General features: G+C 43.7%; 1 protein-coding gene across 5 annotated transcripts in view; it reads right to left on the bottom strand.

Annotated features, from left to right (window-relative positions):
• Positions 1-15,095: 15,095 nt before the first annotated feature.
• Positions 15,096-24,215, bottom strand: part of Shld1 (shieldin complex subunit 1) — a 72,466-nt gene continuing 63,346 nt past the window's right edge. For all 5 annotated transcript variants that reach the window (XM_087654412.1, NM_001399552.1, XM_087654413.1 and 2 more), the window contains 1 exon segment: positions 15,096-16,206. In XM_087654412.1, the coding sequence (XP_087510538.1) occupies positions 15,764-16,206 (443 nt within the window). In that variant the 3' untranslated portion in view covers positions 15,096-15,763.

Genomic DNA, 24,215 nt, shown 5'->3' with positions numbered 1-24,215 from the left:
TTTTTTAGATGTAAAACTTCAAAGGTTTATTTTGCTGTGTATGTGTGTGTGTGTGTGTGTGTGTGTGTTTGTCTGTGTGTATGCATGTGCATGTGTGTGTGTGTGTTTGTCTGTGTCTGTATGTATGCATGTGCATGTGTGTGTGTGTGTGTGTTTGTCTGTGTCTGTATGTATGCATGTGCATGTGTGTGTGTGTGTGTTTGTGTCTGTGTGTATGCATGTGCATGTGGGTATCTGTGTAGGCCAGAAAAGGTGGAGATTCCTGAGAGTTGGATTTACAGGTGGTTGTGAGTCACCAGAAAGGGTACTGGGAACTGAACCATGGTCCTCTGCCAATCCTCTTAACCACTGAGCCACCTTTCCAGTCCTCAGTACAATTTTGAGAAGGGAAGACTACTACAGTTTGAAAGATGCATCTTGAGTAATTCAACCACATGTACCCACAAATCTTAGTTTGGATCATTATTCCGATAGTGAGAAAACTGAGGAAAATTCAACATGGACCAATGATGTCAAGGAATTGACTATTTTCTTAGGAATATTAGTCACTGGTGCTGTGGTTGAACAAGGGAAAGAAACTGGGTGTGGTGGTACACCCATGGAATCAGAGCACTCCAGGTAGGGTGATCAGAAGCTCAAGGATGTCTTCAGCTACATACCAAGTCTGGGCTAGCCTGGGCTAGCATATCCCTATCCCCCATCCTCAAAAGCTTTATCCATAGGGTCCATCTGCTGAACTTGCTTATGCAATAGAGCAATGCTGAGATTTATCACAAGCACCCTAGTGCAGGGCTGCATTGTATCCTGGTTGCTGGAGTATCTGCTTCCAGCCCCACATGAACCAGGTACTAGGTAGGCCTGTGATCCCAGCATTTGCGAAGCAGAGGTAGGCGAATCACCTTGAAATTTTGGGGCCAGCCTGGGCTTCATAGTAAGTTCCAGATCAGCTGTGGCTACATAGGGAGAGTGTTTCAAAAAACAAAACAAACAAGCAAACCAGCTGGGGAGGTCCCCAACTTGTCAATTAAGATATCAAAACACAGGGTATACACACACACACACACACACACACACACACACACACACACACACACACACATGTATACACACATATGAATGTTTCAAGTAAAATAGCATACAGGTGCTACACAGAGCCCCCATCTCACATATTCAGTGTGTAATGATTCAAGCCAAGCCTTTTGGTTTCACAAAAGAAGTTTTAGGTAAACAAGCTGTAATTTGCTGGAGTCTGAGTTTGAGAAGTTTGTATTATGTAACAAGCTCTGGTTATATAATAAAACTTTAGGGCATGGATCCTGTGAGATGCCTGCCCCTTCTGTCTCCATAGCACTCAACCCAGGGCTGCAGAGTAAATGATGTTTAATAAACGTGGGCTGATGGACTAAACTCAGGAAATGAATTGTTATGAAGAGCAGTTTAATTCTCCAAGCACTCAATCAATTTGGAAACCAGGCTCCCGGAACCACCCTCTTTGGAGAATTGTCACAGCATTTGGGCTTGAGGGGGATTTGGAAATGTGCTAACGTCCTCACTTGGTGGAGGCAGAGATGGGGGCCCGAGGGATTCGGGACATCCTGCTTGCTATTGGTATGTTAGCTGACACCTGCAGTTGGACAGTTCTTAGTGACTTTCAAAGGACACAAACCTATCTCCTGCTTGCTCTTAGCTTTGAATGTCTGTGGTTTCAGCTAAGGATAGGAAGTTGTTGGCATGCTATGCCATGATGCTGAACAGGAGACATGAATATCAAACTCATGCCCTGACTAACTTTTGCTATGTCTGACAGGACTGGCCATCAGCAGCTTTCTTCTGGGGAAGCAATGTGCCTGGGCGAAGAGCAGAAAGCTGCCCTGCCTTGTAGGACCACTGTAGCTAAGTAGTTCAGTAGAGCCCTGATGATGGAGGAGGAACAGAACGGCTTTGGAGGTTCAGGTCCAGAAGACATAGAAAAGCAGAGAAAGAGGCTTGGATCCAGCATGGCCTTAGGGTCATGCTTTGTCTTGTTGACATTCAGGAACTTGGGAGGCCTCTGTGGGGCATGTTTTGGAAAGATCCTGTGTGTGCATTTGGTGGCATCAGGGAAGGAGGGAGGATGAGAGAGCTATGCCAGGGAGAACTGAAGGGGTCTTAAGCAGATAAAGATTCCAAACAGGTGGTGGCCATTGGAAGGAAAAGGCAAATGCAAGAGTTTGTGGGTTTTGTTTTGTTTTGTAAAGTCCTTCCTATCCTTTATAGAAGGTTCTTTCAAAAGTGACCTCCAATGAATCATGTCTCTGTATTCATTCTCTTACATAGTCCTTTGTCACAATGCCTCTGAACTTGACCCTGTACTCTACTTAGACCCATCAGGCATTGGTAAATATGATGTGAGTCATTAAAAAATGCTTTGTGTCATGGGAGTGGAGTATGCCCTTTCCACATGATTGTCAACAGCTGGCCCCAGTAGGTAGACTTGTGTGTAAGGTCATCTCCAAGTGTCCAGCACTAATGGATCTGCCAGATGAACAAAACTACAAGAGTATCCACCAAATAGCTGCTTAGTCAATCCTGACAGAATTTGGGGCCCTCCTCCACTCCCTTTGAGACAGGGTCTATGTAGCCCAGGTTGGTCTTGAACTCTCTACCTTCCTGCTTCAGACTCCTGAGCACTGCAATTGCTGGCAAGTAGTACCTAATGCCTGGCTCTTCACTTATTTAATGTTATTATTACTTTGTGTGTACTAATGTGGGTACACACCTGGTATGCCATGCGTAGGGATCCAATGATCACTTTGAGGAGTGGGTTCTCTCCTCTCACCTTTATGTGGACTCCAGGGCTCGAACTTAGATCGTCAACTTGCATGGCAAGTGCTTTACCTACTGAGCCACCTCCCTAGCCGTCTTCAGTTTTTTAACCTGGAATTTAAGTTTTGTTCTAAGTGCATATCATCTGCAACTGAGAGAAACAATAGATATCCTGCATAGTCTTTACACCATTTCCCTCCTCAGCTTCGTCATGCCAAGCTACAGTAGAATATCACAACTGGGATATTGCTATTCGTATATGATGTTGGTCAGAGTTTTCCAATTTATTTGTGCTTATTTGTGTACCTTCAGTCGTGTGCAATTTTCTCACATGTAGGTTCTACATCTTGGGTAGAAGAGACTATGGAAGTTTTCAGGGTAAAACAAAGGAGTCACCCATACTTTCATGGAACCCTATAGTTTTTTAAAGAGTTTGGGCACTATTTGCATGCATATACACTGAACATTCATTGATCTGTAGACATCTTGTGAAACCTGGGACATAGCATTGGCCCACTAATGTAAAGACTGGAAAACTTAGGCCCATGGATGCCTGTGCTCATGCCTGATCAATTCTCAAACCTGGGCTTTCTTGTCTTCACATTGCAATCCTTATTAGGTCATACCTACTTTCTGGGTTTAGACAATGGAAGTAGAAGGAAGAAGTGGTTAGAGAAAACTATGATTAAATGAAGGGTTTGGTGGAGGACATTTATCTTAGTGGGTTAGCTGTGTACACAGGTATTTACTTGTTTGCTTATTTGAAGATACAGACATGTAACTCCATGACAGAAAATGAAATATAGTATAGGGAAAGATAGTAGGTTGGAGATGTTAGATGGGAGGGAGGGGCAAGCACTTTAGCATCCTTGTAGTCAGGAATAACAGCACACTTTACACCAAAATGTTCCCACAGCTCCCTTTGAGCATTGCAGCAGGCATTGGAGGTCTCATGGGAAGGGGGGGGGACTAGCGGAGGCAACTGGAAGATTCTCACACTTTAATATGCAAGAATTACAGTGTCATGAGCTAACCCAGGGAGTTGCAGGCATCTGACAGTAGGCTCCAAGGCTGAAGAAAAGCAGGGAGTGGGCAGGGATGCTAAGTCTTGTGTCTTCTTCGAATGCACCACCCACGCCCCCGGAGACAGCAGGGAGAAAGATTTGCTTGGAATGCTTCTTGGTTTCTTGGTGAAGTCCTGTCTGTGATGCACAGCCCCCAGGAATTTAAGGATACAGAGAAAATGAGGCCAACAACACCCTTCATGCTAGCAGATGGGCCTGCCCTGGTCCTGGGAGAATGTCTTATGCCAATGTGACCTTACTCACAAGGTTGAGTTCTCCCAGGAATAGGGAAGGTAATTTCCCTCCAGGAGAAAGCAGAGTCTGAGAGAGCAGGATGCTGTAAGCGACTGAGGGAAATGGAAAGCAATAAATAAACAGGTTGAGCCCAGATGTGGCAGAAGAGACGGTTTGATGTTTGTTGAGGTTTACACAAACCTTCAACATGCTAATGAGGTTGGTCTGACCTGCTTCATTACACTTCTGCTGAAGTATTTTTTAAAGATGTATTTGTTTAATTTTGTAAGTGCACTGTTGCTCTCTTCAGTTGTTGTTTTGTGAACTGGACTGAATAGGTTAGGCATGGCGATCAAAACAGGCAGCTCCCAGTCTTTGTTCTTTTGGTGAAGTGTGGAAATGTTGAAAGCACACGTTGCCTTATGTGTCTCTGGTGCGATTAGGTTCATGATGCTGAGGTAGCATATAAAGTAAATGTCCCTAATGGTTCAGGGAGGGCAAGAGAGCTATAGAAGGGATGATCTGGAAAGGTCTCTCTGAGAGAAAGAGGGACCCTCCAAGGGGAAGTAGTTGCACATAAGAAGGCTATTAGGCACAAAGTGCAGCATCCCAGACCAAGGAGTTAAGTATGGGCCGTCTTACCCCTGTTAGCGCCATGCTTCACTTTCCCTGTCTTTGAAACAGATGTGTTGAGAACACAACCAGGCTATCTTAAACCATGCTGGCTAAGTGGGTGACATGTGACAGAGGCCACCACCAACTGCCTCTGTTTTTCACCCATTTGTTTAAGTACAAAGGGGATGTATACTTTCCTATTAGAGTTTCTTCCCCTCATTCTTTCCCTTTCACTGAAAATAGGTGTTTTTTTCTCACATAATATATATCTTGATTATGGTTTCCCCTCCCTTTACTTCTCCTAGCTCCTCCCCACATCCCCTCCCATCCAGACCAAATGGGTTTCTAATGGATAAAAATAAAATAAAACAAGATAAAACAAAAACTAACATATCAGAATTAGACAAACAATCAGAAGGAGAAGAGCCCAAGAGAAGGCTCGAGAAATAGAGACCACTCATTCACATGCTCAGGAATCCCATAAAAACACTAAACTCGGAGCCATCATAAACATGCAAAGGGCCTGGAGTGGGGAAAAGAGGAGAAAGTTAATATATAAATAAAATAACAATAAAACAATAAAATTTAAAAGCCCTGACACAACATTATGAAACAAGAAGCCTCCAAAGATACTGTTGAGTTTGTTTTCTGACGGCCGGCCATCTACTTGCCGGCCATCTACTTGCTGGCCATGTAGTTTGGCCTTAAGAGTAGTTTGCTTCCCCAATGAGGTTCCCTTGGAAGAAATTAAATTTTCAATGGTAAGTGGTTATCAGTTGGAGATTACTTCCGGGTTAGGAATGGAGCCACATGTCTCTTCAGCTCTAGGACCACTACTGGAGCAGATTCCTGTGGGCGCTCTGCCTGAGCCTCTGAATTCAAAGGTCCATCGATCATGTAGTTTTGAGGGCCTGGGTTTTTGGTGCCCCCCATGCCCTCTGGCCCTTACACTCTTTCTGCTTCCTCTTTCACTATGTCCCTCAATTTTTATGTGTGTGACTATGACCTCATTTTGGCTGTCTTCATAACAAAATCAGCTTAGAACTGGGTCACTTCCGGAAGTCCCACACCCGCGGATCCCGGCCCGCAGCAGCTCTCTGCTCCCAAACCCCGTGGGAGAGAGACCTCACCGCCTGATCAGGTGGGCACTCCTGAGGCTGCAGAGCGGAGGAGACCACCAACACTGCCCACCCCTGCCCACATCCCTGGCCCAAGAGGCAACTGTATAAGGCCTCTGGGTTCCCGTAGGGGAGGGCCCAGGAGCGGCAGGACCCCTGTGCCTGAGACACCACCGGAACCTGAAGGAAACAGACCGGATAAACAGTTCTCTGCACCCAAATCCCGTGGGAGGGAGAGCTGAACCTTCAGAGAGGCGGACACGCCTGGGAAACCAGAAGAGACTGCACTCTGTGCACATCCAGACGCCAGAGGAAAACACCAAACGCCATCTGGAACCCTGGTGCACGGAGGCTCCCGGAAAGAGCCGCACAGATCTTCCCGGTTGCTGCCGCCACGGAGAGGACTTAGGCAGTACCCCACGAGCAAACTTGAGCCTTGGAACCACAGGTAGAACCAACATTTCCCCTGCAAGAAACCTGCCTGGTGAACTCAAGACACAGGCCCACAGGAACAGCTGAAGACCTGTAGAGAGGAAAAACTACACGCCCGAAAGCAGAACACTCTGTCCCCATAACTGGCTGAAAGAAAACAGGAAAACAGGTCTACAGCACTCCTGACACACAGGCTTATAGGACAGTCTAGCCACTGTCAGAAATAGCAGAACAAAGTAACACTAGAGATAATCTGATGGCGAGAGGCAAGCGCAGGAACCCAAGCAACAGAAACCAAAACTACATGGCATCATCGGAGCCCAATTCTCCCACCAAAATAAACATGGAATATCCAAACACACCAGAAAAGCAAGATCTAGTTTCAAAATCGTATTTGATCATGATGCTGGAGGACTTCAAGAAAGACGTGGAGAACTCCCTTAGAGAACAAGTAGAAGCCTACAGAGAGGAATCGCAAAAAATGCCTGAAAGAATTCCAGGAAAACATAAATAAACAAGTAGAAACCCATAGAGAGGAGACACAAAAATCCCTGAAAGAATTCCAGGAAAACACAATCAAACAGTTGAAGGAATTAAAAATGGAAATAGAAGCAATCAAGAAAGAACACATGGAAACAACCCTGGACATAGAAAATCAAAAGAAAAGACAAGGAGCTGTAGATACAAGCTTCACCAACAGAATACAAGAGATGGAAGAGAGAATCTCAGGAGCAGAAGATTCCATAGAAATCATTGACTCAACTGTCAAAGATAATGTAAAGCAGAAAAAGCTACTGGTCCAAAACATACAGGAAATCCAGGACTCAATGAGAAGATCAAACCTAAGGATAATAGGTATAGAAGAGAGTGAAGACTCCCAGCTCAAAGGACCAGTAAATATCTTCAACAAAATCATAGAAGAAAACTTCCCTAACCTAAAAAAAGAGATACCCATAGGCATACAAAAAGCCTACAGAACTCCAAATAGATTGGACCCGAAAAGAAACACCTCCTGTCACATAATAGTCAAAACACCAAACGCACAAAATAAAGAAAGAATATTAAAAGCAGTAAGGGAAAAAGGTCAAATAACATATAAAGGCAGACCTATCAGAATCACACCAGACTTTTCGCCAGAAACTATGAAGGCCAGAAGATCCTGGACAGATGTCATACAGACCCTAAGAGAACACAAATGCCAGCCCAGGTTACTGTATCCTGCAAAACTCTCAATTAACATAGATGGAGAAACCAAGATATTCCATGACAAAAACAAATTTACACAATATCTTTCTACAAATCCAGCACTACAAAGGATAATAAAGGGTAAAACCCAACATAAGGAGGCAAGCTATACCCTAGAAGAAGCAAGAAACGAATCGTCTTGGCAACAAAACAAAGAGAAGAAAAGCACACAAACATAACCTCACATCCAAATATGAATATAACAGGAAGCAATAATCACTATTCCTTAAAATCTCTCAACATCAATGGCCTCAACTCCCCAATAAAAAGACATAGATTAACAAACTGGATACGCAATGAGGACCCTGCATTCTGCTGCCTACAGGAAACACACCTCAGAGACAAAGACAGACACTACCTCAGAGTGAAAGGCTGGAAAACAACTTTCCAAGCAAATGGTCAGAAGAAGCAAGCTGGAGTAGCCATTCTAATATCAAATAAAATCAATTTTCAATTAAAAGTCATCAAAAAAGATAAGGAAGGACACTTCATATTCATCAAAGGAAAAATCCACCAAGATGAACTCTCAATCCTCATCTTAGGTTGGTTTATATACAAGTGTGCAATTTCTAGGCTTGAAAGTAAAATGATGCTATCTGGTGCTGGATAGAGGAGCCTTATTTTTTATTATGGCAGCTTGCTATTTTTGTAACATGGTGATTTGGTTGAACACAATAAAGTACAGTAGTAACTGATCTCCCCTTCTTCCTGGATGAGTGAGGAGATGATTAAATGTTGATGTCAGCATCCTTGAGCATATTCAGATGAACTTCTGCTTCTGTTGAAAAGGATGCTGTGTTTGATTGTGGTCCGAAGCTTTGAAGCACTACTTGGCATCTCCTTCCTTGGAGGTCTCACTGTTTAAACATAACAGATTTGATAGCTTGTTGGTAAGGTGAGGTCCAGCTTGTCTCCACTAGGTCATCTTCATGTGAATCCGGTGGTTATACGGTTTTGTTTTAGGGATATTTCATTTTTTTAATAACGGTTTTAGCTGACATTCATGGAGAGAATGAATCCTTAGAACTGTGCCACTAGTGAAAGGAAATCCTGTCTAGAGTATGTTTCTTTACAAAGCTGTGTCACACCATCCTTTGGGCCCTCTGCTGGAAAAGTAGAATCAAGTCTCAAATAATGCCTTTTAAATTGTATCCTCTAGTATTATAGATGTAGGACAGTACTGTATCATACCTCTGTGGATGTAAAATAGCTTGTACCTGCTTTATGATACGTAGTAGTGACCGTGCTTTATCAGAGCTGTTTTTAATGATGTTGCTCAGAATGTTTTCTTTCCAGATGATGATTGAGAAGCTAATTTAAAAAAAAATGGTGCCAGGTACCACAAGAGTAACAGAACTGTGCTGTTTTCTCGGGTTTTGTTTTTTTACTTTTTTTTTTTTTTAATGGAGTGTGCTGGATGTCTCTACAGTTTTGTTCAGATGACTGCAGAACCTGGAAAAGCTGTTGCTGCTGTTGATGCATAACACACTGCTATTATTGGTCTTTTTATATAAATATAAATATATATAGATATAGATATATAATTTGAATTTTTGGAAACTTTAGCTGTGCTGTCAACTTTGGAAAAAAGTATCCCCATTTACTGTGTTGAGTTGGCACTGTACAGAAATTAACAGCCATATTGGTCTAGAAATGTTGAACTTAAGTTTTTTCCATTTGTACAGGGGTAAACGCACTGTATTAAATATGTAAGGTCTTAAAAAAAAAAAAAGAACTGGGTCACTTGACCTTTCGCCATCAGCCAATTCAGAATGCTCTCTTAGAGGGCAGCTGGAACCAACCCACTCCAGCCTCATGCTATCTACTTTGTGGCTTTAGCCTTTTTTGCAGAAACAGGGAGCCACTCTGCCTCCCGTCCTAGTGCCATTTTCCCTGGCAGACGGAAACCTTGTCTTTCTCGTACTGCGCATGTCTTGTGGTTCTGCTGCCTGCCATACTCCTTGAAGAAAGCCTTATGGGTTTTAGGAGTGTTCACTGCGTTTGTAGGAGTGCTACTGACACAGAAAGAGAAAAGAGAGGAGGCTGGAAGTGGAAGGCTGTGCCTCAGCTTTTATGATGTCAGGACTGTTGAGCTTTTCTTATCTGGACTGCCCTCTGTTTCAGGACGAGCTTCTCATGCCAGTTACAAAACCCTAACCTATAGCACCGTCCATAATTTTCACAGTGCTGTTTTCCCATTTAGGTTAATCCATAAGGAATTTATTTTTGCATGAAATTTGAGGTGCAGATCTTACCACTTATAAGATATTTAGAGAATTCATTTTAATTTTTTTTTAGATTTTTTATTGTATTTTACATGTACGAGTATTTGTCGGCATATATCGATATAGATATATAGATATGCACCACATGTATGCCTGGTGCATGTGGAGGTCAGAAGACAGTATGAGAGTCCCTGGCAGTATCTGCAGTCACTAGCAATTGTGATCCACAGTGTGGATGCTGGGAACCAAACCCAGGTCCTCTGCAACAGTAACAAGTGTTCATAATCAATGAGCCAGCTCTCCAGATCCTAGATAATTCATTCTCAACCAGTATCAGGAAATGTTATCTTTTGTTTGTTTGTTTGTTTGAGACAGGGTTTCTCTGCATAGCCTTGGCTGTCCTGGAACTCACTCAGTAGACCAGGCTGGCCTCAAACTCAAAGATCTGCCTGCCTCTGCTTCCCTAGTGTGTATGCCATCATTGCCTGAAGAAATGCTATCTTCAAAAAATTCTCAGTCCAAAAGTATTGCAACCTATCTCTTTCCTCACTTGTTAAATCCTCAAATCATTCCCCATTGTCCTGGACTACAAAGCTACAGCTTGCTTATGAAACTCATCTATAATCTGTCATTAGGGCCACCCAGGACTTCCTCTGTCTGGATGCTTCAAGTCCATTCCAGGGTGGTTTCACACTAATTCTGCATACACTGTTCCCTATGCTGGATGTTTGGTCTCTCTGCCATGCTTTTAAAATGTCATATTACCATCTATTAGTTACACATGACAATGGGTTTCATTATGACACTTCATACAGGTACATCCTGTATTTCGGTCATGTCCAACCTTTCCCGTTACTGCCTCTTGTGCCTGTCCATCTTCCACTGATCCTGTCCCCTTCTCTATTAGCTTGCCTACGCTCTCTCTTTGCAGTCCAGGGAAGGCCATTGGGGTTATTTACAGGGCTGTGGCTAGAAACACATCAAAGAAGACACATGCATCATTTTCCTAACTTCATATTTTTGCTATTTTTCCATCTTGGTTGTATTTCTAATGACTTGCCAGGACTCTAAAAACCCCTCTATTTACATATTGTATTTTTCTTTATTTTGATCTTGTTATAACTTTAAAACTTTTCCAATCTTGTTGGAATATAGTCAAAAGAATGACCCATGGTGAACAATACTTTAGGGAACTGTAAGTGAAGCTCCAAGAAAAAAGGCAGAGGGCCTTTTATCTCAGGTGCATTTTGCTCCCTGTTCTTAGACGTGATTTCATGCCTCCTGTGACAAACATTTACATTCAGTTTATAGGACATTTATTCTTGTTGGATGTCAGAACATAGCTACAGAACCCAACCTGGTGAAAGGGCATACCAAGTGCTGTCCTCAGTGTGCTCTGATTATGGCCTCTGTCTTGCTTTCATGTTTTCCCAGATATAATCTATAACATGTGCCAAGCAATTGTGTTTTAAACTGGTCTGTCTTGAGAAGGTTCTGGGAAACGGCTACTCTGTCAATATTTAGTAGGTGCCAAATAACATTTATTTACACGTGTTTCTGCACTCAAACAACCTTCCTTGGATCGCTGCTTTCTTTGTTACATTTGTGTATAAAAGTACACTGAAACTGAAGTAAGGTGGTCTGTAGTATTAGACGATGATAGTCTGCCCCATTCTTTCAGGTCCTCAGATCACAGGTCCAGCAGACAAGATCAGCATAGTTTGGCAAAAGTTGACACCACCTGCGGTTTTATGGTTTTTTTTTTTTAATTTTGTGTGTGTGTGAGAGAGAGAGGGAGAGAGAGAGAGAGAGAGAGAGAGAGAGAGAGAGAGAGAGAGAGAGAGACCATGTATATACACCAGTACAATTTCATAGGTCAGAGAACAACTTGCTGGAGTCAGTTCTCTCCTCCTGCTATGAAGCCATAGGCATCAAACCCAGGCAGATCATCACACTCGATAGCAAGAACCTGTCGAGTCATTCTTGCCAGACCAGAATAAAGATGTATGTTTTTAGACAAGTTCATGAAAACTTTTTTCAATGTTTAGGGTTTTACTTTTTTAGAGCAATTCTTAGAAAGATTTCTCCATTCTAAGACATCCTTCTCTCCCCATATGTGTGTGTATACTCTTTCTATATATACTATATACAGATTGCATATCTCTCTCACATTTTTATGATTTAAATTTTCACCGTAAAACCCATCTAGAATATATTTTGATATAAGAAGTGAGATGGGGAACTCAGCCTTCTACTTTGACTCTCCCTCTCCCAAAGCAGGGAGTCCATCATTCTGAAACCATTGCTGACAGTTCTGTCTTTGCCTTATGTCTTTTTTTTTTTTCTTCCTGTGTTGATCAAACCAGGACTGTGTGCATGCCCGGTAAGTGGCCTACACCAAGCTACATCCCCAGCCATGCCTAATTTGAAATGCTACCTTTATCACAGATTCATTTGCATAGCTGTTTATACATATTTATGAGCTCAACTTTTTCCTTTGATGCATCTATTTTTACATTGGAACTGCTTCAATTACTAGACAGAAAACGTTCTCCTATTTAATAAGGCTACTCTTATATATTGTCTGGCCATTCGTGTATGCTTTTCTTTTTAAAATAACTTTCACTGTAGCAAAGAGAGGCAAAGGTAGCTTGAAACATGGACTATTCTGTACTTTCTTGTCCACCCTATGATTGCCCACAACCACTCTCCTACTATAGTCTGCTATCGTCTATTCTATTGTATCTTGAACTTCAACAGTTGGGGGAGGGGAGGCCTCATCCCATATGTCTAACTTTTAATGCATATGGTGTCACCTACTCTATTATTAACTTCTACATTTAAGTACTTATATTAAGCTAACCCAACACAGCTATGTAAAAGCATGGATTAGGTGTAGCATTTGGTTTCCCTAGCATACTGAATCGAATAGATTAGCAGTGAAAGAAATACTGTCCATGTGTTTATCCAGTTTGTGTGCTATCAGCACTTTGAGAAAACTGGTCAGTGCCAACTACTATCCTCAGCTCGCTGGACGGAACCCTCTACTTAGAAGGAACCACCAGGCTGTTGGTGACTCTTACAGCTCAAGATTTCACATGTGGGCTCAGACTGTGAGAAGTATTAAGACATTCACATATAGGATATATGTAACTTTGCGTGCAACTATGATCCAATATAACATTCATGTAGCGTGTAATTATTAAAAAAAACACATTCATTGGGTTGGGGATTTAGCTCAGTGGCCCTGGGTTCGGTCCCCAGCTCCGGGAAAAAAAAAAACATTCAAAAAACTTTTACAAGCTTGAAAAGAATAAATGTTTCTGTACTGTTTTGAAACTGCTGGTCAGTCCCATGTACCCTAAAAGAAATCATACAAGCTTGGGTGTAACTGAGTGCAGGCTGAGCAAAGGCGAGGTCTGGATCCACTCCTGAGCTTGGGTCATCTGGAGAAACAGACCTGAGTGCAGGACAGGAACCTCGGATTCTGCTCAAAGTGCTCATCTTCAGGATTTGATGTTTCTGGAACAATGTGGCCCTCACAAAGGCTCTGCAGATCTGGAAAATGTCACTGAGGATATTGTAAGTCCCCTCCCAATGTTCATGAGATGATAAGATGTTGCCGTGACGATACCCTCCGTGCTGAAACAGGCGATCCTGCCAGAGGCCTGGGCTGCACTATCCTTATCGCTTAGTCTTTATTAAAGGTTCACAGAGATAAATGGAAAATGCCACCCTATCCCCACAGAGATCAAATTAAGAAGCAGAATCACAGAGAATCAAATATCTTGTACTGCCCTGTCACAAACACTTACTCCGATTTAAGTAAACACATGCCATGTTCTGTGCAGCCCCGAGGCAAGCCTGTGTTTTACTCTCCCACATCCGAAACCGTTGGCTTTCCTCTTGGTGAGCTCCTTCAGCATCGATACTGGGAAGCTTAGACGTTCTGTGATACGAAAATCTCTCTTCAAAATCAGACCCACAACTTCCCAACATGAAGACTTGAATAGTCTTCTTGTCTGTTTGTTTGAAAATAAGCAGAGACTCACTCTTTTGATAGCCATGGAAACGAACTGTACTTCTGTGGCGGAATAATTTCCAGGGACTCCTCAAGGGTTAAAATAATAAAACCTGGAGCCTCCGCATTTAACCTGCAGGTTTGGGTTTGCCTTGTGATTATTGCATGCATGGTTGAACAGGAGAGAGAGGAAAAACTGGAGTCCCATTGGTGAGCATCTCTCAAGGTCCTATTCACATTTGATTTCCTGCCACGTGGGACCCGTTCCACAGGTGCTTTGACCTTTCTATGAGGGATCTCTTACCTGTGACCTTCCCTGAGCTGGAAGCCTGCACACACCCCTGCTTCTTTCTCTTTAGGCTTCTTTCCATTCAAGAATGGTCCCCAGGAGACTCCCCAGTGCACCAGCTCTTAGTGTGCACTTGCTGGCTGCCCCATTTGCATAATCCACTTTCTGAAAAGCTTTGGAGCCTTATGCCAATTAAACTTCACCCTGAGTTTCTCAAAACTTAACTGCACAGCATTGCCAGCTTTTGCTATTCCTCCAAATGAGGGGAATAAGCCTTTCTCCTGATGTAATTTACTTGAAGAACTCTAGGAGCCTTCCAATTACTGTTTCGAGCTCCTGGTGCCAATTGACGTAATTCTCAAACTGAGGTACAGGCTATAACCCGCAGAGTGGAGCATCTGCCAGTGCAAGCCTGAACTAGCTATTTAAAGAGCTCCCTGTCAGGCTAAGCACCTGCCTGGAGGGCAGGCACAGGTGACAGCAAAGCCCTGCTCCAGGCAAGCATTGGCACTGGGGCTCAGGGTACTGGGGACAAGAGCAGGGGAGGGATGAGGGGTAACCCTTCAGAGCAGGGTGGGGAGGAGGGGCAACCCTTCAGAGGTGCTGCAGTGGACAGAGGGCAAAAGTAACAAGGACAAGGAAAAGACGCCTGAACAAGGGATTCCTTATTCCCACTAAGCACAAATAAGAAAGGTCACATGGCCACCCTTACATTAGGATTGTGCTCGTGCATCCTGGGGAGCTCAGCACCGTCTCCTTCCCTTCCATGCTGCAATCTAGTAGAGATGAAGAACCCTTTGTGTGTGAATTTTAGCTTTGTAGATGGAATTCTAGCTTTGAAGAGGAGCCAAAGGTATGATTAAGATGTGACACACTGTTGGAAGTGTATTTAAATCTTTACATTGCTTTAGGCCAATCAACTGGTACTCACCTACAACTGGGTAAAATTGTTACTCTTGATTCAGCACAGAAATGTCTATCCTCAAAACACTCATCCCCCAGAATCCTGTTCTCTGAGGTTTGTTCTCCCAGGAAGACAGTCAAGGATGCAGATACAAGAAGTTTATTTAAAAAAGGCCCTAGAACTAAACCAACAACCAACAAGTACACATGAACGGACCCATGACTCTAGCCACATATGTAGCAGAGGATGGCATTATCCAGCATCAATAGGAGGGAAAGCCGTTGGTCCTGTGAAGGCTATTTCCCCAATGTAGGGGAATGCCAGGGTGTTGAGGTTGGAGTGGGTGGATGGGAGCAGTCTCATAGAAGCAGGAGGAGGGGGATGAGGTATGGGAGAAGGGAAAAGAGATAACATTTGAAATGTGAATACATAAAATATTCAAGAAAAATAAATTTAAAAAAAAAAAACGAAGAAAAGAAAAGGCCCTAGAGATACCAGTAGGTGAGTGGGGGAAGGGATGAACTCAATCAGGGAAGTGATTTCCTGCCAAAGTCCCAGCTCTGGCCAGGTCACCAGGACAGCACTCAGGAGCACTGACTAAGGCAAGAAGCTCGGCTAGGACTTGACCCTAGTTGAATCAGTAGCAGCCTTGGCCAAGGTGAGTAGGAGGTAGCACACCAAGGTGCTTACTGGCTCCATCAAAGCTTCTCCCTGCAAAGCTTACGGCTAATGGTGGAAACAGAAAGATGTGCTACACACATCCATGGACTCTGGGGAGCAGGTGACAGCACTTTCACAACATCAGCACCAGCTATGAGTCTTTCATTATGGTCTGTTCCAAGAGAAAACGAACGACCTCTCTTGACAGTCCTGGGGTGGGCTCTTCATCATCCACAGAGCTGCCTTCTTGCTCTAGTGGGTAGAAGCGGGTTTCCCTGGAATGCCGCTGTAAGGTAGAGCAGCCATCCCGGCTGAAGATGACCCGGGCCATCTGGAAACTGCGGAGAGCATACTTTTGGCTCTCCTGGCCCTCGAGCTCAGAGATGGTCTGAGACAGGCACTGACACACAGGTGCAGAGAGCGGATCCCCAGAGCCTGGCAGTGGTTGGGCAAATGCTTCATAGAATCTATCCAGGGATTTCCGAAGTCCATCCTCCTCTTCGTTGGTCTCCACCTGGCCTTTTGAAGAAGGATCAAGCCAGAAGTTCTCAGAGTCCCAGGAGCCTTTTTGCTCAGTAGTTAGAGAATTGCTATCTGCAAGACAAAACACATTCCAATACTCAACATGGTCAGTCAAAAGTGTCAGAAAGTGGGCTGGTGAGGTGGCTCAGTGGGTAAAGGTGTTTGCTACACAAACCCAATGTCCTGAGGTGAATTCCATAACCAAAGACGAGGTGGAAGGAGAGAAATGACTCCTGCAAGCTGTCCTCTTACCTCCACATGCACATGTAGCATGTATTCCCTATGATACCATGCGCACATGCAGGTAAATTTCTAAGACCAGAAATCAAACCAACAGTACAAATGCCTCTCTTCATCTCAATACACTTACTACTCCCAAGATACTGACTGTAAGCAGAATCAACTGATTTCAGAAGCATTTCCCATTGGGTTATGCCACATGCTTGCTCTTATGGAGAAGACTGTCTTAGTTAGAGTTTCACTGCTGTGAAGAAACACCACGACCATGGGAACTTTTATAAAGGAAAACATTTAATTGGGGGTAGCTCACAGCTTCAGAGGTTTAGGCCATTATCATCATGGCAGAAAACAAGGCTGCATGTAGGCAGACATGGTGCTAGAGAAGGAGCTGAGCGTTCTATATCTTGATCCACAGGCAGCAGAAGGAGACTGTTAAGTCACACTGGGTATAGCTTGTGCATATCAAACCTAAAAGCCTGCCCCCATAATGACTCACTTCCTCCAACAAGGCCACACATACTAATAGTGCCATTCCCTATTGGCCAAGCTTCGAAGACGTGAGTCTATAGGGGCCACTCCTATTCAAACCACCACAAATATCTAGCTTGCATGGATCAAGAAATCTTTTTATTTTATTTATGTGTATGGATGTTTTGCCTGAATGTATGTCTGTGCACTATGTATGTAGTATGCAGTGCCTAATGCGACCAGAGAAGGGTGTCAGATCCCCGGGACTGGAGTGTGGTGGTGTGAATGAAAATGTCCCCATAGGCTCATAGGGAGTGTACTATTAGGAGGTGTGGTCTTGTTGGAAGAAATGTGTCACTAGGGGTGGGCTTTGGGGTTTCAAGTGCCCAAGCCAGGCCCAGCCTCTCTTTGCTGCTACCAGCCAATCCAGATATAGAACTCTCAGCTACCTCACTCCATGTCTGCCTGTGGCCTATGATGTTTCCCACCATGGTGATGATGGACTGAATCTCGGAACCTATGAGCCAGCCCCAGTTAAGTGTTTTCCTTCATAAGTCATGGAATCTCTTCAAAGCAATAAGAACCCTAACTAGGACATGGAGTTACAGATGGCCATAAGCTGCCACATGGGTACTGAAAACTGGACCCGAGTCCCTTGGAAAAGCAGCTCATGCTCTTAACATGGACAAAGATGGCTGAGCTATTGTTTCTTTTCAGCTTGGATCAGGAGTTCCTAGCCTGGGGTTCCTGTACATAAACTCATGGAGGCTGAAAACAAGATCCTATCATTTCTACCTTCCACTGGAAATTTAGCATTTCCTTCTATGATGAGTGTCATTCATGAAGAACAGCGTTGGCTGTAGTCTCTTTGGACAAGAGAGCTGCCGAAGATGGTGGACTCTCGGCCTCCAGTATGACTGGTTAATTCACCTACTTATGGCATTTTATATCAACCTGAACATAGCAAAGCACACTGCTTCGACACCACCAGTTACTAGCCTGATGCTAGATAATGTTCGTGCATTTATTTAAAAGCATATTTCATCACACCACTCATTTGTTCACTTAAGAGGCTTCTAGGTGGTTAGATATGGAGCATGGCAGATGCCAGTCTTTCTAGTCCAGATGTCAGAGAAACACATGGGGAGGATTTTCTAACTTGTATTTTCATAAGTAACAAGTCCATGCAGACCAAGAAAAGACTGACAACTGCAGGAGACAAGCCAACCCTGAGCAATGGGAGATTTAGAACTGGATCTCTGGGACATAAAGTACATTACTGGGACAATTGGAACACTATGAACAAGGGCCACGGGCTAGACAGTCGTAAGGCATGGCTGCCGACTTTCCAATGTGACAGGTTGATTGTAAGAGAATGTCTCAGTTTGTAGGATAATCAGGAGGGATGGGCATCAGGCTGCTAGAATTTACCCTCAAACAATTCAGAGGGCTAGGGATGTCCCATCGTTGGTAGAATGCTTGCCTAGCATGCAAAAGCCCTACATTCCGTCCTCCGCTACCCTAGTCAGGTGGTACACCCCTGTAATCCCAGCATTCAGAGGTAGAGGCAAGAATACCAGAAACTCAAGTCATCCTCAGCTTCATAGTGAGTTCAAAGTCAGCCTAGAATATGGGAAATGTTGTCTCAGAAAAATCAAAACAACAAAAAACTTAAACCAACAACCCCTCCCAACATGAATAATTCACAACAAAAAGTTCTTTGTATTGTATTTGCATGCATTGAGCTTGAGACTGTGACAAAAAAAAAAAAAACTTTTAAAGCAAAACTCTAGAGAGAACTGCAAATACTTCCTACTTTAAACAGCTAACCAAATAAAAGCCCAGATATTAGCAAGCAAATGCCTTGTAAGTGGTGTTGATATTAAAAACCAGACAAGGGGGGATGGGAGCCCACAGTGGCGGAATGAGGTGTCCCTTGTTGCTGTCCCCTAGACTGGGAAGGCAGGAAGATGCAGAGGCCGGTTGTTGGGAAGGAGCAAGGAGATTCCCAGAAGACACTTCCTGACACCTCCTGCCTGAGGTTTCTTTCCCATGGAATGTCCTGTCAATTACTGCCAATATGCCCAGACACACAGGGTCCCCGTTCCGTGTGCACTTCGTTTTATTATTAGTTACATGCATGGATTAGTTACATGGGTGTTTTGTCTGCATGTCCTGTCTGTGTATTCGGGTGTGCTTGGAGCCTGATGAGGGCAGAATGGGATCCCTGGGTCTGGAGTTACAGAGTCATGAACTAGTAGGTTCTATTACCAGACAACAGACAATTCACAATGTCCATCTCTCACCAGATTCTACTATCCACTGGGCCAGAGCCCTTATGAGCTAACTGTCTCTGGAAATGTTCTCATAGACACAGCCGGAGGCGTCTCTTATTACAGAGGTGTGCTTTATGACTGTGGTGGTTTGAATGAGAAATGTCTCCATAGGCTCATATGTTTAAACACTTGATCCCCGTGGTGGCACTGTTTGGGGGAGGTTATAGAACTTTTAGGGAAGTTGGTATGAGAAATATCATTGTTTAATCAAAGGTAGTTAGTCTGGCAAGGACTCAAGTTTACTGACCCCGAATCCCACCCCCTGACTTCCACCACCTGCCGTGTATCTACTAGCCAATCAAAACAGATTGTAAAGTCAAGCTCCTGCCAATGAGATGAGGGGCATTCTCCACCTATGTTGTGAGTGTCCCTGTGACCACCACACTCAGCACAGTAACTATCCGTGGAAGGCCAGAAGGCAGTTCTGTTAAACACTACTCCGTCTACTCAGTAGCCAGTGTTGGTCCAAATTTCAAGAGGCTGACCTCAATTAGGTTGTTTCAGGCATATTTAAGCACAGCATAATTTGGAAAAACATTTCCTGATGATAAGTAATGCAATCCCATGTGCACAACAAAGCTTAAGACATGGCTACATTGAAAGTCTTTGTAAAGTTCAAGTGACATTGTCCACAAAGATGGGTTCCGTAAAATGAGAAAAAAGGCTCAAGATAAGGTCTGGGGAAGATCCAGTGTAATCCAGTGCCACACACATGACACAATGGCCACCAGGCTGCTAACCAGACCCGCTCCAGACGCTGGCCCAGAAATCAGGTTGTATATCTTCCCTTTGAAGACGCAACCCCATGTTTTTAACATTCCTGGTTCCCTTTGTGCTTCTCTGTGAGCACAAGGACCTGCAGCTTCCTGCACTGTCGGGGATAAAGGGTGAGCCACGCTGCCCAGGGTGCTGCTCTGTTTGGATACCCGTTTTCAAGGTGAGTCACCTTGCTCAGACACTTTCCCTGGGAATGTTTCTCTGTGCGGTATGGAGATTGTTTATTCTTTGTTTCTAACAATGGGCTTTGAGTTTATAGTCTCTCCCTTCTTCCGACTCACTTTCTCAGCTTCCTGCTCAGCTACTCTTCCTGCGATCAAGTGTCCCACCATGATGGACTCCTTCCTCTGGAACCATAGACCAAAATAAGTGCTCTGGTCTCTAAGTTACTTTTGGTCATGGTGTTTGATCACAGCAACCAAAGAGTACCTGACGCAGGTGCTCTCTTCCCTAAGCTTCTTCTAGGTGTCAAGATTTACTATTCTAGAACACATGATTTCTTCACATGTATGCATGCTTGGTTCCTACAGCAGTTTTTCTGTGTCTCTTTTCAGATATGAATTTCTCACCTAGTTTTCAGTATCAGCCAGAATGGGTTATGTTTTGCAACATAACAAGTGTTACTAGACTTAGGGATCATAGCCTGCACTCTAACAAGCCATGTTTAGTCACTCATCCTCAATAAGCCAGTTAAAGGAGTCGAATTAATAGTGAAAAGCAGAAAGGAGATTCAGTCAATGTGGCTACCCCACTCTCAAGTCTAGCTCTATGGCCCTGACAAGGGGGTAGGGTTTAAATAAAAGCAAGAAGTATTCATAACTGAGAAGTCCTGTCACTGCCTATGTTCTGAGCTGTGTACAAGGTCAGTCTTGTTAATTTCTTCAGGAGACAAATTCCTCTTCTGGATGATCCCCCAGATGTCAGCCATTTCTCAGCAGGAGGTTCCTAGGTAAATTTCTGGGGTTCATTATTTCAACAGTCAGGCAAAGAAGGGGTTAAAGTGTCCTCTAAAATATATTCATTCCTGCTAGACAGGCTGTCACATAAGCAAGCACCAAAGTTCAGAGGTGTAAAACAGCAAAATCGTTAGCTCTCGGGTCTGTGGGATGTGTCACATGAAGAGTATACACACATATAAGCAGATCTGACCCTTACTCCAGAACCCAGTCTGACAGACCAGTTACCTTAATGTAACTGACTATGATGCCGGTAAGAACATGATGAAGCACTGTGCCCAGGAAGCCTGTTACTTCAGTTTGTATTTCATTGACCAAGCCTGATTTCAGATGGATGTGTGGGAAACTATTGTGTAGGGTCAGGCAGAGAATCCTAGTGAACGGCGACTCAGCAGACACCGTCCCACAGCATATTATTTAAAACCACATTTCCCAATTTATCAAGAGCCAAAATGAATGCAAAAGTGTCAACTGTTCCAGGAACATTGACCACTGAGGAACCAAGCAGGCACCTAGAGCATGACTTAGCTTGATTTGCAGAGGCTTGGATCCGAACTAATGCTTTGTAAAAGCCCAGTTCCAGCCAAGACCTGCTTACAGCTTTTATAGGTTGGATAAGTGTTGAAACTCTATGGGACTATCTGAAGATGGAAATTTCCATCACCATCTAGACATGACTGCAAGAACAAATATTGCAGGAAACAGTTCAAACATCCCTTCTTAGCAAACAGGATCTGTGGGTTGACCAGATAGAGGTAGTAATCATTTCTTACGGCCATTTCTTGCAAGCATTTTGCTTTAGTTACTATTAAATTATTGTGAAAAGACACCACCATGACCAAGGCAACTCTTAAAGCATTGAATTGGGAGCTTGCTAATAACATTATTAGAGTTATTCCATAATCATCAGGCAGGGAAGACAGATATGGTGCTGAAGCAATAGATGAGAGCTTTACATCCTCATCTGCAGGAAGCAGGCACAGAAAAAGATATTGGGCCTGACATGACATGGACTTTTGAAACCTCAAAGTCACTCCCCACCCCACCCCCAACCCCCGGCCATGATACACTTCCTTCCATAAGGCCATACCTTCTCCAACAAGGCCACACCTCTTAATCCTTCCCAAACAGTTCAGCCAACTGGGGACTGAGCATTTAAATATATGTGCCTGCGGGTGCCATTCTCATTTAATCCACCACACATTAACCTTCCCAAGATAAGAGGTAGGGGTTAGAGGAAGCTAGCAGAACTCAGCATATTTAACTCTTTCAGAAGTAAAACTTTAAATCCTTCTATTTCTATACAGTCCTGTAGTTTCTAGGCAAGGAATGTTAATAGGCTGTCATAATACAGTGTAGGAATGTGATTTTGTTGTACAAACATAAGGTTTACTAACATGTATGTATGTATGTATGTATGTATGTATGTATGTGTGCATGTATGGTGCCCACAGACAGCTTTCTGCAGAAATTTGTTAGGTTGGGGTCTCTCTCACTGAACTCCAGACAGGCATCCTTCTTTCCCCTTTTTACAGTGGGCAGCTCTTCTGCTCCCATGCTGTTCTTCTGGAAAATGCTGGAGGGGATGACCCCTTGTCATCCTGTGAGCATCGTGAGTCCTCTTTCTATTTGTTCCTTTCTTCCCCTGTATAACACCACCGCCTGCACTGGAATTCTAAAGCAACTTATATCCTATTAATGTTATTCGAATGAATCATAAAACGTGAATAAGTCTGAGCCTCCTTCATGCCTAGCAACCCTGCCACCCACAGTCTATGTTCCTTAAAAATCAAAATCACAAAGAGGGTGTGTGGATGCCAAGCTATGAATTCAAATGAACAAGGAGAATGGCTGCCTCTGGGTCAGGAGCTTTTGAAGCTAGGCAGTCTCTGTGGGACTTGTTTACATCGGAAAGCCAAAGCTGGATGAATCATGCAGAGGGAAGTGGCATCTGCTGCTGCCACCCTTCATCTTGATGAGCAGATACACCGCTCAAAGGACAGAGCCCGGTGACAGAGCCGCTGCTGAGGAGGAAAGTGGGAGCCAGAAAAGGCCAAAGACATGGAGACAAAGCCCCGCATGAGGGCCAAGGCAACCGAATCCCACCAGTGTTCTGAATCCTAAATTATCTTACAAAACCGTATGTTAATCTTAAGGAATTAAAATGTTCCAGGGCGGGGTTGGGGATTTAGCTCAGTGGTAGAGCCCTTGCCTAGCAAGCGCAAGGCCCTGCGTTCGGTCCTCAGCTCCAAAAAAAAAAAAAAAAAAGAAAGAGAGAAAGAAAGAAAATGTCTCAGTGTCTAGAAGTGTGTGCTGTATAAACCTGATGGCCTGATTTTGATCCCTGGATCCTATGGTGGAAGGAGATACACTGCTCCTGAAAAGTATCCATTCAACTCCACACACATGTACATATGTGTATCCATGTACACACACATGCATGTTTGTACCTGTGTAAAATGAGTTTTGTTTGTTTTTGCAAATATAGTTGGCTCAGCAAGGAGTCCCTGAAAAATGCAATCTTAGCCGAATGTGGTAGAGCACTGAAACCCCGTCTCAAAAAAAAAAAAAAAAAAAAAAAACTCTCGCAAATAGTTCATAAACGTTCACTTCAGGGCAGAAGGGATGGCTCAGCAGTTAACAACACTGGCTCTTCTACGGGGTTCTAGTTCAGCTTCCAGCACCCACAGGGTGACTCACAAGCGTCTGTAGCTCAGTTCTAGAAAATCTGAAGCCTTCTTCTGGTCTCTGTCAGTACTGCAAGGACATGCTATAGACATTACATACACGCACGCAGAACAACCAGACACTGCAAACACATGCTATAGACATTACATACACACAGGCAGAACAACCAGACACTGCAAGCACATGCTATAGACATTACATACATGCATGCAGAACAACCAGGCACATACAATAAAATCTTCAAACTTTCAATTCAGCATGTTGCTCAAATCCCACAGTAAGGAGCCCTTGTGAGAAGGAAAGAAAAGCAAGTTATTGGGATCCTAGGTTTCTTGTGTGAGACACATTCTCATGGTGCCTAGCATGTACCACTGTTCGTGGTTTATCCTGTGCTGGGGTTTAATCCAAGGCTTCTTGCATGCAAGGTAAGCTCTCTGCCAAATGAACTTCCTCCGACACTGCTACTCTGACTGTGAGTTTTCCTCAGCAGAGTGGGTTAAATGTGAGCTGCCAATTAAGTTGATGCCTGAGCTTTAACCTTAATTATAAAACGAATATAAGCAGCTCAAAAGGATTGTTTTACTTTTACTCATGTGTATATATGTGTGTCTGTGCA

This window comes from Rattus norvegicus, chromosome 3 (assembly GCF_021556685.1).
Source record: "Rattus norvegicus strain SHRSP/BbbUtx chromosome 3, alternate assembly SHRSP_T2T, whole genome shotgun sequence".
NCBI classification, from domain to species: Eukaryota; Metazoa; Chordata; class Mammalia; order Rodentia; family Muridae; genus Rattus; species Rattus norvegicus.
The sequence above is the reverse complement of the archived record's forward strand: the minus strand, read 5'-3'. Positions and strand labels throughout refer to the sequence as shown.